This window comes from Symsagittifera roscoffensis, chromosome 4, assembly GCF_963678635.1.
Source record: "Symsagittifera roscoffensis chromosome 4, txSymRosc1.1, whole genome shotgun sequence".
Taxonomy (NCBI): domain Eukaryota; kingdom Metazoa; phylum Xenacoelomorpha; order Acoela; family Convolutidae; genus Symsagittifera; species Symsagittifera roscoffensis.
In genome coordinates, this window is record NC_087065.1 from 43,236,276 (window position 1) to 43,255,826 (window position 19,551).

The window sequence follows — 19,551 nt, forward strand, 5'->3', positions numbered from 1 at the left end:
GAAAAGTCAATAATCTCTGTGAAACTTCTATTTCAGGGCTATGCATCGACTATATGGCCCACATGGCAAGGGGCTTCATGGTTGCCGAGGGATCAACTCCCCAGCAGAGAGTGAGAGCCGCTTTGAGCTCTGTGGGTGTGGCAATGAGCAACGCGGTTCTAACCTCAGTTCTCGGCATTGTGATGCTAGGTGCGGCTGCAAGTTTCGCTAACAGGAGTTTCTTCCGCTCTATGTTCTTGATTTTTCTCTGCAGCTATCTTTTCGGAGTGTGGTTGTTGCCCGCTGTGCTGTCAGTTGCGGCACCACAAATTGCAGGCAGGCAGACCAGAAAAACACAAAAATCTAACGCTCAATTTCTGTCGAAAGAGGCAGCCCTTCCTACAGGCATTAACGAGAAGCCCTTTTATGACGACGACAAATATTCAGCTTACATCGAAGCTAAAGCTGAAGAAAACCCAAATTACGTGGAAGAAGCGTTTTGAAGTGAAAATCTGACAGCACATTGACATTATCGTAGAAGGGAAAACTTTAAATAATTTGATTATTTGAATTTTTGTACAGATTTTTTTTCAAGTTTTCAATTATAGTGTGCATATTTGGATAAAAATTTTTTGCTCATTTTCATTTGTAATATTGCGATAAAAATTGTTTCTTAAATAATCTTTTGTAAATCTCTTTCTTTAAACGAATTTGAAATGTATGTAATATCACAGTGTAAATTTAAACACTTTCGTCTCGATTGGTCATTTAAAAGTCCATGAATTGTTCAAAAAAACTATAACTTTCCTTTTGCTTCGAAGAAAGATTTTTCTGATTACATGCAGGGCCCTAAAATTGATATACCGGCTTCTTTCACGACAGTATGTACCAATCTTGATGGGGGAGACGCTATTTTTGGGATGAAACTTTTCAAAATGTGCCTTATCACGTCTTTTTGTCGTTTTTTCCATTAATTTGCCTGCGGTGCAGAAAAATTTGTCAAAATAGTGGTGTCTTTATTGCGTTGTACGTCAGGGTAATAAAAAAAAGGTTTCGTACGCTTTTTGCTATTTAATCCAAATGTCAACTCGCTCAAGTAATCCATACAAATTGGTTTAGGCAAATTGATTGGTACCAATTATTCATACAATAGTTAAATATAATTTTCAGTACTTTTTGCTCCGATTTTTTCAGAAAGAGACAAATAATTGTGCTCGGGTTTTTTCCTCTGAACTAGCATTTTTGACGTAATTTTTGTACCACCTGAGAGGTATTGACGTGCGCAGGTAGAAACTTGCAACGGTGATTCACCGATAAATTTTTGAACAAAAATAGGGCGGTTGGAAAATTCCCAATATGATAAAAGTTTCTGTTTGATAAGAACAGTGATTATGAAAAAATTATTGGGACCGGGTATTTTTTTTGATTTCTTTCTTTTAGACTCTTTGGATTTTTTTTACTATTCCAAAAATTCAGTATTTCTCAGAAACTACGCTATCGATTATTAAAAAAAAGTAAAACCAATGGGAAGTCGGCCCACACTGCTAGGTGTTTGCATAATCTTCTAGGCTCTTTAAACTTTCCTTCACTTTCTACAGCCTTCGAAAAATTGTGTGGGGGATTTTTTGACCAATAATTTTGAACTTGACATTTTCCTCAAAAAGTACACTTTCCAAATCTGTGAGGTTGAATTCTTCTCGTGCCGGATGTAAGCGCAGCGTAGCGAACCGGACTAAATGTATTCTACTTGCCTCTTCTTAACATGTTACGAATTGTCGCATGTTAAGAATTGTCGCACTAACCAGAAAAGTCAATAATCTCTCTGAAACTTCTATTTCAGGGCTATGCATCGACTATATGGCCCACATGGCAAGGGGCTTCATGGTTGACGAGGGATCAACTCCCCAGCAGAGAGTGAGAGCCGCTTTGAGCTCTGTGAGTGTGGCAATGAGCAACGTAGTTCTAACCTCTGTTCTCGGCATTGTGATGCTAAGTGCGGCTGGAAGTTTCGCTAACAGGAGTTTCTTCCGCTCTTTGTTTTTGATTTTTCTCTGCAGCTATTTTTCGGAGTGTGATTGTTGTCCGCTGTGTTGTCAGTTACGGCACCACAAATGGCAGGCAGGCAGACCATAAAAACACAAAAACCGAGCGCTTAGTTTCTGTCGAAAGAGGCAGCCCTTCCTACAGGCATCTACGAGAAGCCCTTTTCTGACGACGACAAATATTCAACTTACATCGAAGCTAAAGCTGAAGAAAACCCAAATTACCTGGAAGAAGCTTGTTGAAGTGAAAATCTGACAGCATATTGACATTATCGTAGCAGGGAAAACTTTAGATAATGTGATTATTTAAATTTTTGTACAGATTTATTTCAAGCTTTCAAGTATAGTGGGCATATTTGAATAAAAGGTTTTGCACATTATTCATATGTAATATTAAGATAAAGTTTGTTTCTTAAAAAATCTTTTGTAAATCTTTTTCTTTAAGAGAATTTGAAAAGTATGTAATGTCACAGTGTAAATTTAAACACTCTCGATTGGTTATTTAAAAGTCCATGAATTGTTCGAAAAACTATAACTTTCCTTTTGCTCCGAAAAAAAAAATTTTCTGATTACATGCAGGGCCCTTAAATTGATATACCGGCTTCTTTCACGACAGTATGTACCAATCTTGATGGGGGAGACGCTATTTTTGGGATGAAACTTTTCAAAATGTGCCTTATTATGTCTTTTTGTCGTTTTTTTCCCATTATTTTGCCTGCGGTGCAGAAAGTTTTGTCAAAATAGTAGTGTCTTTATTGCGTTGTACGTCAGGGTCATAAAAAAAAGGTTTTGTACGCTTTTTACTATTAAATCCAATGTCAACGCGCTCAAGTAATCCATACAAATTGATTTAGGCAAATTAATTGGTACCATTTATTCACTACAATAGTTAAATATAATTTTCAGTACTTTTTGCTCCGATTTTTTAAGAAAGTGTCAAATATTTGTGTTCGGGTTTTTTCCTCAGAACTAGCTTTTTTGAGGTAATTTTTGTACCACCTGAGAGGTATTGACGTGCGCAGCTAGAAATTTGCAACAGTGATTCACCAGTAAATTTTTGAACAAAAATAGGGCGGTTGGAAAATTCCCAATATAATAAAAATTTCTGTTTGATAAAAACAGAGATTATGAAAAAATTATTGATTCCGGGTATTTTTATTGATTTCTTTTTTTTTAGACTCTTTTTTTTTACTATTTCAAAAAATCAGTATTTCTCAGAAACTACGCTATCGATTATAAAAAAAGTAAAACCAAGGGGAAGTCCGCCCACACTGCTGTGTGCCTGCGTAATCTTCTAGGCTCTTTTAACTTTACTTCACTTTCTACAGTCTTCGAAAAAGTGTGTGGGTGAATTTTTGACCAACAATTTTGAACTTGACATTTTCCTCAAAAAGTACCCTTTCCAAATCTGTGAGGTTGAATTCTTCTCGTGCCGGATGTAATCGCAGCGTAGCGAACCAGAGCAAGCGTATTCTACTAGCCACTGCCTTGTTACGAATTGTCGCATGATACGAATTGTCGCCCTAACCAGAAAAATCAATAATCTCTGTGAAACCTCTATTTCATGGCTATGCATCAACTATATGGCCCACATGGCAAGGGGCTTCATGGTTGCCGAGGGATCAACTCCCCAGCAGAGAGTGAGAGCCGCTTTGAGCTCTGTGAGTGTGGCAATGAACAACATAGTTCTAACCTCAGTTCTCGGCATTGTGATGCTAAGTGCGGCTGGAAGTTTCGCTAACAGGAGTTTCTTCCGCTCTATGTTCTTGATTTTTCTCTGCAGCTATCTTTTCGGAGTGTGGTTGTTGTCCGCTGTGTTGTCAGTTGCGGCACCACAAATGGCAGGCAGGCAGACCATAACAACACAAAAATTGAGCGCTCAGTGTCTGTCGAAAAAGGCAGCCCTTCCTACAGGCATCTACGAGAAGCCCTTTTATGACGACGACAAATATTCAACTTACATCGAAGCTAAAGCTGAAGAAAACTCAAATTACCTGGAAGAAGCTTGTTGAAGTGAAAATCTGACAGCATATTGACATTATCGTAGAAGGGAAAACATTAAATAATTTGATTATTTGAATTTTTGTACAGATTTTTTTTTCAAGTTTTCAATTATAGTGTGCATATTTGGATAAAATGGTTTGCTCATTTTTCATTTGTAATATTGCGATAAAAATTGTTTCTTAAATAATCTTTTGTAAATCTCTTTCTTTAAACGAATTTGAAATGTATGTAATGTCACAGTGTAATTTTAAACACTCTCGTCTCGATTGGTCATTTAAAAGTCCATGAATTGTTCAAAAAAACTATAACTTTCCTTTTGCTTCGAAGAAAGATTTTTCTGATTACATGCAGGGCCCTAAAATTGATATACCGGCTTCTTTCACGACAGTATGTACCAATCTTGATGGGGGAGACGCTATTTTTGGGATGAAACTTTTCAAAATGTGCCTTATCACGTCTTTTTGTCGTTTTTTCCATTAATTTGCCTGCGGTGCAGAAAAATTTGTCAAAATAGTGGTGTCTTTATTGCGTTGTACGTCAGGGTAAAAAAAAAAAGGTTTCGTACGCTTTTTGCTATTTAATCCAAACGTCAACTTGCTCAAGTAATCCATACAAATTGGTTTAGGCAAATTGATTGGTACCAATTATTCACTACAATAGTTAAATATAATTTTCAGTACTTTTTGCTCCGATTTTTTAAGAAAGTGATAAATATTTAAGCTCAGGTTTTTTCCTCAGAACTAGCTTTTTTTGACGTAATTTTTGTACCACCTGAGAGGTATTGACGTGCGCAGCTAAAAACTTGCAACGGTGATTCACCAGTAAATTTTTGAACAAAAATAGGGCGGTTGGAAAATTCCCAATATAATAAAAAATTTCTGTTTGACAAAAACAGAGATTACGAAAAATTTTTTGTTTCCGGGTATTTTTACTGATTTTTTTCCTTAGACTGTTTGGATTTTTTTTTGCTATACCAAAAATTCAGTATTTCTCAGAAACTACGCTATCAATTATAAAATAAAAATAAAACCAAGGGGAAGTCCGCTCACACTGCTGTATGCCTGCGTAATCTTCTAGGCTCTTTTAACTTTACTTCACTTTCTACAGCCTTCGAAAAAGTGTGTGGGTGAATTTTTGACCAATAATTTTGAACTTGACCTTTTCCTCAAAAAGTACCCTTTCCAAATCTGTGAGGTTCCAAATCTGTGAGGTTGAATTCTTCTTGTGCCGGATGTAAGCGCAGCGTAGCGAACCGGAGCAAGCGTATTCTACTTGCCACTGCCTTGTTACGAATTGTCGCATAATACGAATTGTCGCCCTAACCAGAAAAGTCAATAATCTCTGTGAAACTTCTATTTCAGGGCTATGCATCGACTGTATGGCCCACATGGCAAGGGGCTTCATGGTTGACGAGGGATCAACTCCCCAGCAGAGAGTGAGATCCGCTTTGAGCTCTGTGAGTGTGGCAATGAGCAACGTAGTTCTAACCTCAGTTCTCGGCATTGTGATGCTAAGTGCGGCTGGAAGTTTCGCTAACAGGAGTTTCTTCCGCTCTTTGTTTTTGATTTTTCTCTGCATCTATCTTTTCAGAGTGTTGTTGTTGTCCGCTGTGTTGTCAGTTGCGGCACCACAAATGGCAGGCAGGCAGACCATAAAAACCCGAAAATCGAGCGCTCAGTTTCTGTCGAAAAAGCAGCCATTCCTACAGGCATCTACGAGAAGCCTTTTTATGACGACAACAAATATTCAATTTACATCGAAGCTAAAGCTGAAGAAAAGCCAAATTACCTGGAAGAACCTTGTTGAAGTGAAAATCTGACAGCATATTGACATTATCGTAGCAGGGAAAATTTTAGATAACTTGATTATTTAAATTTTTGTACAGATTTATTTCAAGTTTTCAACTATAGTGGTCATATTTGGATAAATGGTTTCGCACATTATTCATATGTAAAATTATGATAAATTTTGTTTCTTAAAAAATCTTTTGTAAATCTTTTTCTTTAATCGAATTTGAAATGTATGTAATGTCAGAGTGTAAAATTAAACACTCTCGATTGGTCATTTAAAAGTCCTGAATTGTTCAAAAAACTATAACTTTCCTTTTGCTCCGAAGAAAGATTTTTCTGATTACATACAGTGCCCCTAAATTGATATATCGGCTTCTTTCCCGCCAGTATTTACCAATCTTGATGGGGGAGACGCTATTTTTGGGACGAAATTTTTCAAATTGTGCCTTATCACGTCTTTTTGTCGTTTTTTTCCCATTATTTTGCCTGCGGTGCAAAAAAATTTGTCAAAACAGTGGTGTCTTTATTGCGCTGTACGTCAGGGTCATTAAAAAAAGGTTTTGTTCGCTTTTTGCTATTGAATCCAACGTCAACGCCCTCAAGTAATCCTTACAATTTGATTTAGGCAAATTGATTGGTACCAATGGTTCACTACAAAAGTTAAAAATCATGTTCAGTACTTTTTGCTCCGATTTTTCAAGAAAGTGACAAATGGTTGTGCTCGGGTTTTTTCCTCAGAACTAGCTTTTTTTGACGTAAGTTTTGTACCACCTGAGAGCTATTGACGTGCGCAGCTAGAAACTTGCAACGGTGATTCACCAGTAAAATTTTGAACAAAAATAGGGCGGTTGGAAAATTCCCAATATAAAAGTTTCTGTTTGATAAAAATAGAGATTATGAAAAAATTATTGGTCCCGGGTTTTTACTGATTTCTTTTTTTAGACTCTTTGGATTTTTTTTACTATTCTAAAAATTTAGTATTTCTCAGAAACTACGCTATCGATTATAAAAAAAAAGTAAAACCAAGGGGAAGTCCGACCACACTGCTGTGTGCCTCGATAATCTTCTAGGCTTTTTAACTTTACTTGACTTTCTACAGCCTTCGAAAAAGTGTGTGGGTGATTTTTTGATCAATATTTTTGAACTTGACATTTTCCTCAAAAAAGTACACTTTCCAAATCTGTGAGGTTGAATTCTTCTCGTGCCGGATGTAAGCGCAGCGTAGCGAACCGGAGCAAATGTATTCTACTTGCCACTGCCTTATTACGAATTGTCGCATGATATGAATTGTCGCCCTAACCAGAAAAGTCAATAATATCTGTGAAACTTCTATTTCAGGGCTATGCATCGACTATATGGCCCACATGGCAAGGGGCTTCATGGTTGCCGAGGGATCAACTCCTCAGCAGAGAGTGAGAGCCGCTTTGAGCTCTGTGAGTGTGGCAATGAGCAACGTAGTTCTAACCTCAGTTCTCGGCATTGTGATGCTAAGTGCGGCTGGAAGTTTCGCTAACAGGAGTTTCTTCGGCTCTTTGTTTTTGATTTTTCTCTGCAGCTATTTTTTCGGAGTGTGGTTGTTGTCCGCTGTGTTGTGAATTGCGGCACCATAAATGGCAGGCAGGCAGACCATAAAAAAAAACAAAAATCGAGCGCTCAGTTTCTGTCGAAAGAGGCAGCCCTTCCTACAGGCATCTACGAGAAGCCCTTTTATGACGATGACAAATATCGATTTCACATCGAAGCTAAAGCTGAAGAAAATCCAAATTACCTGGAAGAAGCTTGTTGAAGTGAAAATCTGACAGCATATTGACCTTATCGTAATAGCGAAAACTTTAGATAATGTGTTTATTAAAATTTTTGTACAGATTTTTTTCAAGTTTTCAATTATAGTGGGCATATTTGGATAAAAGGTTTTGCACATTGTTCATATGTAATATTAAGATAAAATTTGTTTCTTAAAAAATCTCTTGTAAATCTTTTTCTTTAATTGATTTTGAAATGTATGTAATGTCAGAGTGTAAATTTAAACACTCTCGATTGGTCATTTAAAAGTCCATGAACTGTTCAAAAAAACAATGACTTTCCTTTTGCTCCAAAGAATTTTTTTTTGATTACATGCAGGGCCCTTAAATTGATATATCCGCTTCTTTCCCGCCAGTATGTACCAATCTTGATGGGGGAGACGCTATTTTTGGGACCAAATTTTTCAAAATGTGCCTTATCACGTCTTTTTGTCGTTTTTTTTCCCATTATTTTGCCTGCGGTGCAGAAAATTGTGTCAAAAGAGTGGTGTCTTTTTTGCGTTGTACGTCAGAGCCATAAAAAAGGTTTTGTACGTTTTTTGCTATTAAATCCAATGTCAACGCCTTCAAGTAATCCTTACAAACTGATTTAGGCAAATTCATTGGTACCAATTATTCACTACAATAGTTAAATATAATTTTCAGTACTTTTTGCTCCGATTTCTTAAGAAAATGACAAATATTTTTGCTCGGGTTTTTTCCTCAGAACTAGCTTTTTTGACGTAATTTTTGTACCACCTGAGAGGTATTGACGTACGCAGCTAGAAACTTGCAACGGTGATTCACCAGTAAATTTTTGAACAAAAATAGGGTGGTTGGAAAATTCCCAATATAATAAAAGTTTCTGTTTGATAAAAACAGAGACTTTGAAAAATTTATTGGGACCGGGTATTTTTATTGATTTTTTTTGAGACTCTTTGGATTTTTTACTTTTTCAAAAATTCAGTATTTCTCAGAAACTACGCTATCAATTATAAAAAAAAAATAAAACCAACGGGAAGTCCGCCCACACTGCTGTGTGCCTGCGTAATCTTCTAGGCTCTTAACTTTACTTCAGAAATACCCTTTCAAAATTGTGACGTTGATTTAAATAGATAGAAACGTTTGTAAGAAGTTCAACTGTATAAGCGGTTACGCTCAACCTTTTTCGCACAAAAAGTTATGGCCATCAGAACAGTAAAATTTCCGATTTTTTGACCGGTTTTTGAAACGTTTTGACTTGGCTGAATAACCACCCTCCCGCATCTGAGATTCCAGATTCAACGGATAGAACAGGTTGTGTTAAGTTCCCATGCGTAAGCGGTTACGCCCAAATTTTCATACATAATATTATGACCCTCGGAAAAGTCAATTTTTGACCGTTTTGTGAGACTTCTTGAATTTTCTCAAAAACTACTCTCCAGAATCTCAGTTAATTGTTTCAATCAAAAACACGGATTGTGATTAACTCCCCAACATTAGTGGCTGCGCCCAGTTTTTTCTACACAAAAAGTAATGGCTCTCGGAAAAGTCGAATTTTCGATTTTTCTCATGTTCTGTGAGTCTTTTTGACCTTTCTCAAAAATTACACTCCTTAGTATGATATTTTGGTTTCAATCGATAAAACAGATTGTGGAAAGCTCTTTTGCATGAGCGGTTACGCCCAAATTGTTTCACGCAAAAAATTCTGACTCGGAAAACTCAATTTTTCGAATTTTTGATCGCTTTGTGAGACTTCTTGACTTTTCTCAAAAACTACCCTCCAGAATCTGAGTTTTTGATTTTAATCAATAATACGGATTGTGATACGCTCCCCAGCATCAGCGGCTACGCCTGATCTCTTCTAACCAAAAAGTAATGGCTCTTGGAAAAGTCGATTTTTCCTGTTTTTTGAAATTTTTTTGATTTTTGTCGGAAACTACTCTCCCAAATCTGAGATCTTGGTTTCAATAAGTAGAACGGGACGTGGGAAACCCATCAAATAAACGATGGCTGCCAATTTTTATCACACACTAATTTATGACACTGGGAAAAGTAAATGTTTTGATTTCTTGTCCGTTTTTTTGAAACATTTGACTCCTCGCGAACGCAACTCAATCTTATATCAAGGGTTTAATCGAGGCAACAGGTTGTGGGGAGCTTCCGTTCATAAGATACTACGCCTTTTAAGATGTTCAAAAAAAATTGTTTCTCTGTGAAAATTCTAAAACTACCAAAATTTCACTCATGTTTGAAAGCAATAACTAGGTTCTGGGTGAATTACCAATTTCATCCCGCAGCACAACAATAAACTATAAAGTTATCAAGTTGTAAGATTTGATTGTAAGATTTGCAACAAAATCCTGTTTAATAAAAACAGATATTATGAAAATTTTTGTGATAGTTTTTTTTTAATTATTTCATTATTTTTTATAGGCTTTGGAAAAATTTTTCACTTTCTCAAAAAAATTAGTTTTTCAAAAAATCCTCTAACAATTTTTTTTTAGCAAAAATGGTAGCAATGAGAAGTCCGCCCACTACCCTGTGTGCCTGCATATTTTTCTAGTCTCTTTTTACCTCACCCCAGTTTCTAAAGCCTTCGAAAGAGTGAGTTTTGACCCATATTTTACCCTTCGAAAGAATGTGTTTTGACCCATATATTGTTTTCTTACACTTTCTACCCTTTTTACTTTTTGTATAAATTACCCTCCCAAAAAAAAGAGGCTGCTAACAGTCTCGTAAAACTGTTTTGAAGGCATCTTTGGCTCAATAACTTCAATTTGGTTAATGAAGGTTTGAATTCACAAGCATAGCTAACAAGTGCAGTGTCATAAAATGAAACTTAATTTTCCTTACCCAGATCGCAAATAACAGGGCTCATTTGGTGGCTTTTTTCTGCATTGCATTGGCGATCAAGAAGCATATGTTGAACTTGCTTTAGTGAGGCTGGATGTTTAACCAGTTGGACACTACCCGCTTCTGGCGAAAGGTTGGTCTGGTAAGAGATCATCACACGCTTGTTATAATCATTGTAAGCGCAGCGAAGTGTTGTTGTTTAATCAAAGCGTTGATCCAGAAAGTATTGTTGGTCAATCAAATCAGTCAGGTTACATTATTTGACTATAAAAAACCAAAAAATGTCCTTTCTCGCAAATACATGAAGAGCTAAGAAGTTTTTCGGTTCATTCTCAAAAGCCCAAAAAACTGCCTATAATGTAATAATTTCGGGCCTAATCTCAGGCATTTGGGTGTAATACTTGCTAGAAAATATTTCACGGAGTTTTGGTTTAGTTAGACAATTTTTCTGAAGGATAAGTTGACCGTTGCTGCAGCTGAACCCCGTTTGTGTAACTAATAGCGCTAGGTTGAAGTGGTGGACTTATCTTAGACAAAACGTGTCTAATAGTATCCTATTTTGACATTTTTTCCTCGAGTTTCTTTAATAAATGATTTTCATAAAAAAGGGAAAATATTTCTGCTTTCGGCGTTTTTGTATTCACTCAATTTTTCGTAAACTTTTACTGGCAATTAAATTTCGTTGACAATTCATGTTTGTACCACATCTGAACTATATCCTTGTCGTAAGCTCAATCCTAAAAAGATTATTTAACTGTGATTAGGGGCGGATCTAATATTTTCTCTCTGCATTTGAAAAAAAATTCAAAAATTTAGCGACTTTTTTTAGGTCGACCAAATTGATATTCTGAGCTCTCCCAAATAACTAATAAGACCCCATTTTGACGAATTTTTTTGCGCCACAGGTAAATTATAAAAAAAAACAGACCAAAAAAGGCGTTTTCATGCACATTTTGGAAAGTTTTGACGCTACCCCCTCAAAGACGCTACCCCCTTTACAGACCAAAAAAGGCGTTTTCATGCACATTTTGGAAAGTTTTGGCGCTACCCCCTCAAAATTAGTTTATTTCGGCGCCGATTTGAGCACAATGTTTTGAGTTGACGACTTATTTGGATCATTGACGGTTTTTTGTGATTACGGACTATTTTGACGGATTTTATATAAACTTTTGTTTTGTGGTAAATAAGGCTTCTCCAGTTTTGAGGTTTTTCTTAAAGCAACTTGGGCGTCGAGAATTTTTGGAAATTAATTGATGTTTCTAAAGCTGGTCCGCTTGTGTATCGATCTTGGTAGGCTTGTATTGACTCTCGTCTACTGAAATTTTTGATCGATCTAAATCACTTTTGTGAGAAAAAAAACGGAAATTTGGTCAGCCTATGCGTGTCAATACATAAATTGACCGCCTCAACTCCACACTGGCTTAAATTTTCATAATACAGTTTCCGCATTATATATATTTTATAATATCTACGACAGCCTTTTGGTGGACAATAGCAAGAACTTAATGATTGAAAATTTCAGATTTATGTTGCCAGTTCAGATGGTCGATTTCTTGTTTTCCTGCTGTTGCGATGGAGCCTAGTTCTGATGAGAATCACGGATGAACCAAGTTGAACTCGGTACAGTAGCTACAGGGCAAGTGCTTTTTTTTCTGTTGACATTTTAAATAATTTTTAAAATTAAATCATTTAATTTGAAATAAAAATTGAGTTATCTTTCTCTTAAAAACTTCAATAATTAGATTATTCGCACGACCGTTCTTTAAACTTTCAGATATACATTCATTATTAAAGCCGATTATGGGCAATATATGCTATTTAACTTTCGTAGTATTTGCTTTTAACTTTCGTTATCATCTGAACTTCATGGATGCTTTCCTGTTGCCCCCTCTGTGCATTTTCGAGTCAATCAGAGCCTTGGACGCTCTCTTCACCTGATTGCGAGTAACAATGTCTTCCTCCTCCGACTCAATTATCTCATCTTCATCTTCTTCAAACTGGTTGCTGTTCTTCATGCCTCGTGTACTAACTCGTGCATTAGCAGAGCTCATTTTATTTTGAACCACGTGACCGAAATCAGACTCGTCGATTTCCCTCATAACTTCTCTCGTGTCCGTATCTTCGCCGATTTGAGCTACCAACAATTTGATTTTGTCAATACATATGTCAGCTACATCAACCAGATACTCCTGTTCCTGCTTTTGTTCCCATAAAGAAGGTCTAGGACGTTTTAAACTTTTCAAAAATGACAGTTTGCCTAAAACATGGTCTAAGGCTATTTTCAAATCGGTCAAAGTTTGTCGAGCATCATTTAATTTATTTTGAGCAACCGACATCCGAACTTCGTCTAATTCTTCTTCATATTCGTCGTAATAATCTTCTCGGTGCGATGACTCGGCATAAAACGAATCGCTTTCCTTATGCGTGCCTTCGTCGACTTCACCATTGTACTTAACATCATCGTAACTTTCTTTTAAGAGTTGTTTCTTCCTCTCTAAATCTGCGATTTGTTCGGCATTTTGGTCAATTTGAGATTCTAAGTTATCCTTCGTCGCGAATTGTTCTTTGAAATATCGAATCGCGTCCGCAGGGGAATTTAAACCTGTGGCGTCTTTTACTTTCTGAGTCGACTTTTCAACTTGGGTTATTTTTCGTTCAGCATTGTCAGCTTTCGCCTGTTTTTCTTCCTGTTGAGCTATTGTGATCCCGTCGTAGTATTCCGACTCTTTCGGATCGTCTTGATCTTTCACGAAACTATTTAACCTTTCGAGCTCTTTTTGCCTGAAATCGCTCACTCGTTTTATTTCCGATTTTCGTTTTTCTCTCTGCGTTTTGTCTTTATTTATTTGCCCTTCTTGCATTTGTAAATCTTGTTTAGCCAGTTCTTTTGAATGTTCGGCGTCTTTGTTCATATCTTTTAACCCTTTAAGGTCGTCTTCATTTTCAAAAATTGCGTTTTCTAACATTTCCAAATTCGATTCGTACATTTTATTTTCCTCCTTCAACCTTCGTGTGAGTTTCGAGAAAATATTTTGAACCTCGTCGGCTTCTGTGTTTTTCAGTTTATATTTCTCAATTTCGGTCAAAATTGCCCGATTTTTAGTTTTCTGTGATTTTGGATCCATATAAGCTTTACTCATTCGTTCTGCAAATGCGTGAATACTTTTCATTCTTTCAATCTTCTCAACGAGTTCCTTTTCTTTAACTCTAGTCTGATATTGAGCCAGATTTAGTTTTTTAACTTGATCGCACTTTTTGTTGTTCAGTCCATTTATGGTAATATCGGGACGTTTACCAACAAATTGCTGTTTGCCAACATCATGACCGGGAAAAACAATGTTCAAGGTATCATCGTCACAAGTGATACATTTCTTATAACTCTTCAGTAAATCTCGGTTTTCCAGGCGCAAAGACCCTATTTTGGCATCATTAGCCCTAACCGTATAGTGAGATGACTCAGCAAAAGCTTTCCGGTCGCCTTCGAGAAGTTGAATTTTGGCCAGCACCTCGGCGATTTCTTCGGCCACCCGGTTCGGGTCATCGTCATTAACCGACTGTTTCTTTCTTGTCTGCATTGCGATGATTCCAACTAAACTATACTGGAGAAAAAAGCACAGAAATATACAACGAAAACAATAGACTTTCAATTTCAATTTCATGAGTGTAAACCCATTTTTATGTGGCGCCTAAAACATACAATTTGAACATGATATTTTGATTGCACTAAAACTGTTTCATTTAACTAAATTGCAATATGTTTGGAGTGCTAAGCTGTTAAAAGACTGCATAAGATAGAAATTTTTGAATTTTACTCGCCTGATTATACCAGTGTGAACTTCAGTTTTGATGCAATGGAAAAAAAACGTTCTTTTTAAAAAGTTCCAAATAATTTCTACTGGTACTGCTTATTTATTACTTTTTTCTATTTCTTTTTCCTCATACAGTAACATTTTTATCTAGTTGCGCTTTTTTTCTCCAGCATACTAAAAAAATGCAAAAAGTATTTGCACTCTGTTGATTCTTAAGTTTATATGACTTCTGAAGAAATATTACTACAAGCAACGTCAAAGGTCAATTTTATTGGTTAACTGATAGATCCTATTATCAGACGATTTAATCTAATTCTCGATTGTTCATTCGAACCATTTGTGGACAATTTTTTTAGGTGAGGGGTTTGTTACAAACTAAGCCAGCAGCCCCACAGAATGGGAAAACCACTTACCTTTTGCATTTATCTGTTAATGTCATGCCAGCTGAACAAAATTACTAAGCAAAAGCTTTTTTTAAGTTGTTGGACTTCTGATTTTTATAGTTACAATTTTTGCAAATTCTTAAAATATTATGCACAATTGTTTGCCAGTTTGGACCGCAATATATGCCTGTATAACCAAAAAAAGTTAATTAACACGCAAGTCTTCTTATTGCTTGATTATTATTTTGATATATTGATTTAGACAACGACATCAGTGTGTTCAAATGCTCTTGCCACTTGGTTTGTTTTTTTGTTTTAGTTTCCCTGTAAAGTTTATGTAAATTTTCAAATCACAAAACAATAGCCGGTTGCTTCGCTAGGATTGAAATGTATCTAATAAATTCGCGAGATTCAAAAAACTAAAATAATGAAAAAAGAATAATTACAAGTCTATCAGCTTAACATAAGTCTGTGGTAAACTGATGGAAAAAGAATTGGGAGCAGTTGATGGATCTTTTCAATCAGCTTGGATTAATTACATGCTCACTGTTGATTCAGTTCAATACATTGCTCAAATATCAATTGCTGAGAATATCAGACGACTTGACTATTGCACTGGACAAGCAAACAATTTTCGATGTAATACAGCTAGATTTCAACATAATTTTTGATTTTGTGCTAAAAAAGACTACAGGGACTTCAAAGTCGGTAGAGAAACTTTCGCAAAATTTGAGACTAGACGAAATCTTTGTGTGTACACGGAAACTGCGGGTTGTAAATCAGGGCTGTGAAGTTATTTAAAATTGTTATTTGACATTTAATTTAACTTACAATGTTATCTATGTATTCTAACAGTGATGTTAGCTATTTTTTAGAAAGTGGGGTTTTCTGGGGAAAACATTCCGCATATAACTATTTTTCATATTGAATATCTTTCCGCTGTGGGGAGGGAGGTTTATATGAATTTTGAAGAGTGATAAATTTTTTCAGCTCTGGATTTTTTAAAAATTATTTTCGGAATTCTTCAATGTGATGTGTTCACGTATGGGAATCTCAGAGCCCAACTTAGCGTCGAGAAAACTGAAAAACTGGCATTTCTTTTCAAAAATCTTCATGCTTCTTAATTTGTTGAATTAATAATAAATTTAACATATATAACATGTTTTTTTTTTCAATAGTCAACTGCTAGTTCTTTTTTCAAAAATAACAATTAATTTGCCAACTCTGTAAAAAACAACATTAAATCCTCATGGCAAGCGGTCGAATGAACAAAATGTCCTCTACTTTATTAGGTTTATTACTCCGACTTAAATCTTCCCACCTCATTCACATCAAAACTACAAAAAAAATTAGTTTGAGTTTTAGTATCGTTTTTTGAGCATTGTGGGGAGTGAACTTTAAAAATATTAAACGCGTAGGCATAATCAACAACAATTATTATCAAAAAATGAAAAAAAGCAAAAAAAAACTTGCAGAAAAATTCATAAATTTCTAAACTTTTTGCACAATAATTGTAAAATTTTTACTGCCAAGGAAGCGCTAAATAATGCTTCCAAATTGTTATTTTATAACCAACTTTTTTTTTCTCAGCTTTAGTAATCAACTTTCATTTAATGCAGGTTAGTTGGCTCGATCGCGTTACTTGCTTGCAATTAGACTAACGCTCAAAACTTCAAGACATTTATGGTTTTTCTTTACACAAAGACAACGTCTTGAAAATGGTTTAATTTTCAAAAAAGACTACTGATACTAGTACTTCTGCCACTAGAGAATTTTGGAACAGTTGATGGATCTTTCGATTTTGTGCTCAAAAAGACAACTGATACTGGTACTTCTGCCAGTAGAGAACCTTTCGCAATGTTTGAGATAGATTAAATCTTTGTGTGGATGGCAACTCTGTTGTAAATCACAACAAAAATATTCATGGTAAGCGGACAATATGTCCTCTTCTCGATTACGTTATGTGCTCCTCGTGATCTAATATTCGATGCCAAACGCAATAGCAACAAGCTATTTCTTGACGACACTAGACTCTACTGTTGATTTTGAGAAATTTCAGACTCATTGGGTACATAAAAGGATACGAAACAATAAGAAATTGGTTGAAAAAGCTACCAAGCTTTCGAATTTGACAAATTTGTGCTGATCAAAATTGGATATTGAAAAGTGAGACGGGATTAAGTTTTTAAAATTGATATTTAGAAACTCACTAATTTGAAAATTTCAAAAATTTTATATATTGGATTAGAGGCTGAGCTGACAGTTGAAACGCATACCAATAAAAAATTTTAAAAGCGAAATCCTTTTTGCAATATTAAAATATTTATAAAGGAAGTTTCCTTAGCTTTTGTTTAGAAACATCTAAAATTGCCAAAGAAGACCATACTTGGAACCATAAAAAGTTTAAAGCAGAACAACAGACAACCTTGGATGGCGAACTTCGGATATTCATTCTCAAACTTCGAGATAGTTTCTTTAAAAAAATAACTTTGAACAAGGAAAACATTTTCATTCAGGCGGAGATCCACAACTATTGAACAACTTGCCTCAAGAAACAATTTTTAACCTATTGAGATTTAGAAGACCTCAGAGAACTACCCAAATTGATATCTAGTAGTAGTAGCAAGACAACAAGTGGTAGTAACGAGACAATTTTTACATGACACACGATACTTTGCTCGATCGCATTAGTCACCCAAAACAAGACTAACGCTCAATAACTTCCAGTCTCTTACGGTTTCTCTGGATACTCGACCTTTTTTGAAAATATTTTATTTCGTTCAAATTGAATGAAAAGGTTTTAAAATGGTTAAACATTTGGTCCGTTCCGATAATAATTCGTGGTACCTGATTTTGATTGGAAAGCAAAAAAATGCAAAACTACAAAATACGTCAATACAAAGTTCGTTCACATAATAAACGGTCGTAAAAAATACAAGAAAATATTTAATCCCTTGATACCGACTTTTTCAGATATTCACTTGAGTCCTCTGTGTGGCTATGTAGAACAGTGTCAAAAAAATTATTCTAGACAAAAAATTTTTTAAACTATTCTTTTTACGCACTCTTTCCTGAGCTTTTATTAAGAACCAATGAAGTTTATTGAGCTGAAGCATACTTGATTCAAAGGAAGAAAAATTTTTTTTCCAGATGTTTTATTTTTTCCTTGGTTTACCCAAGTTAAATTTTCTGGTAAACTTATATTTGATACATGAGTTTCTAACACAAAAACAGAACTTAACGAAACGTATTCAATTGCTGCAATTTTTCTAAATAATTTTTAATAAGCGACAAAGTGAGCCGCTACTTTTTGGCACCAAAATTTGTATCCCAATTATAAATGTAGCTTGTCTAACCCTCTCTAAGCTTTTTGAAAAGACCGTCTTTGCAATAGTCAGTTACACGCAAGTAAAAACATTAGACAACTAATATCAATTAGACTTTTTTAAAATCAGTAAGTGAAGAACAAAAAAGTGAAAATGAAGCCAGGGCGAAAACAAACGAAGACCGCAAAGAACTTACAACCAAATCTAGTCTGGATTCTCGAAGACCTACCTCAATACAAAATATCAAATATCAAAAACTTAAATACAATGAATTAGAGGTTAAGTTGACACTTGAAACGCGTATCAACAAAAAAATTCAAAAGAAAATTTTTTTTGGAAGTTATAATAAATAAGTTTTCAGGCAAAAATCCGTAGCTTTTGTTTAAAAACATGTGAAATAATCTAACACGACCACATTTGGAGTCTGCCATCACAAAACTCAAAACAAACAAGACAATCTATTGCTATCTTAATTTGACTGCTTTGAAAATGCAGAACTAGCATCGCTTGAAAACCAAAAAAAGACAATTATAAATTCGTAAAAATTTGTGAATACTTCGTAAATCATTTGCTCTAAAGTTTTGAGGTAATTCTGTTAAGTACGCAAGTCTGATTTTTAAAAAAAACATTCTGGTGGAGCTGCGAAATTATAGAACAACTTGCTTCAGAAAATAATTGTTATCAAGCGGAACAACGGTTTCAAAAAAAGATTTTGAAAACCCCATCGAACAATAAAATTATTATCTACGAGGTAGTAACAGCAAAAAATAAATACTTCATTTAAAGCGGAAAAAACTTGACCGTATCATTGTACGCCAACTTTTTCAATTTTGTTAAACTGGGAAACTTCGCTTTGATAATACCATTACTTTCATGTTTTTTCGGTTAATAATGTAAAGTTTTTGCATATAGGTCATTCCAAAAATCACTACAATAAAACAATTGGAACAGAAACTATAAACAGTCTGGAAACAAGACAAAAAAGGTTAATGCGTGCTATACATATTAACACCAATTCATCATGGCAAGCGATAGAAATAACAAAATGTGCTCTACTCTTATAGGTTTACTTTTTTACTCTTCTTGAATATAGTTAAATGTCAAACGCAAAAGCATCAAAAATGAAACTATATTTAAAAATCAAAATGATATCAAAAATGAAAAATTGGTAGAAAAAAGCTTGCATGCTATTAGATTTGACAGGTTGGCGCATATCAAATTAGAATATAAAAAAAATGAGATGGCATAGAGTTTATAATATTGATGGTCAGCATATCAGTGAAGTGCTCTTCTCAGAAATTCTCTAATTATTTTGCAGCTGGAACTAAGCTGCACCTAAAAAGCATGGTATCAAACAGGTTTCGAAAGCAAAATCTTTATTGCAACCCTAAAACATTTATCAGGGAAGTTGTCTTAGCTATTTATTGTTCACAAACATCTAAAATTGCCTAACACGACCACACTTGGAAATTGCCATCAAAATATAGCAAAAAACAATGGACTCCTATAGTTTTCATAAAACTTTAGCCTTAAAAACTAAAACTAGCATTGCTTAAAAAACAAAAAAAGGCGATTGAGTTTGTACATAAAAACATCAAATCC

General features: G+C 35.1%; 1 protein-coding gene across 1 annotated transcript; it reads right to left on the reverse strand.

The window, feature by feature from the left end:
* Window positions 1-12,284: 12,284 nt before the first annotated feature.
* On the reverse strand, window positions 12,285-14,006 carry LOC134844895 (outer dynein arm-docking complex subunit 3-like). Its single transcript, XM_063861721.1, has one exon. The coding sequence runs from the start codon at window positions 14,004-14,006 to the stop codon at window positions 12,285-12,287; it is 1,722 nt and encodes a 573-aa protein (XP_063717791.1).
* Window positions 14,007-19,551: the final 5,545 nt, after the last annotated feature.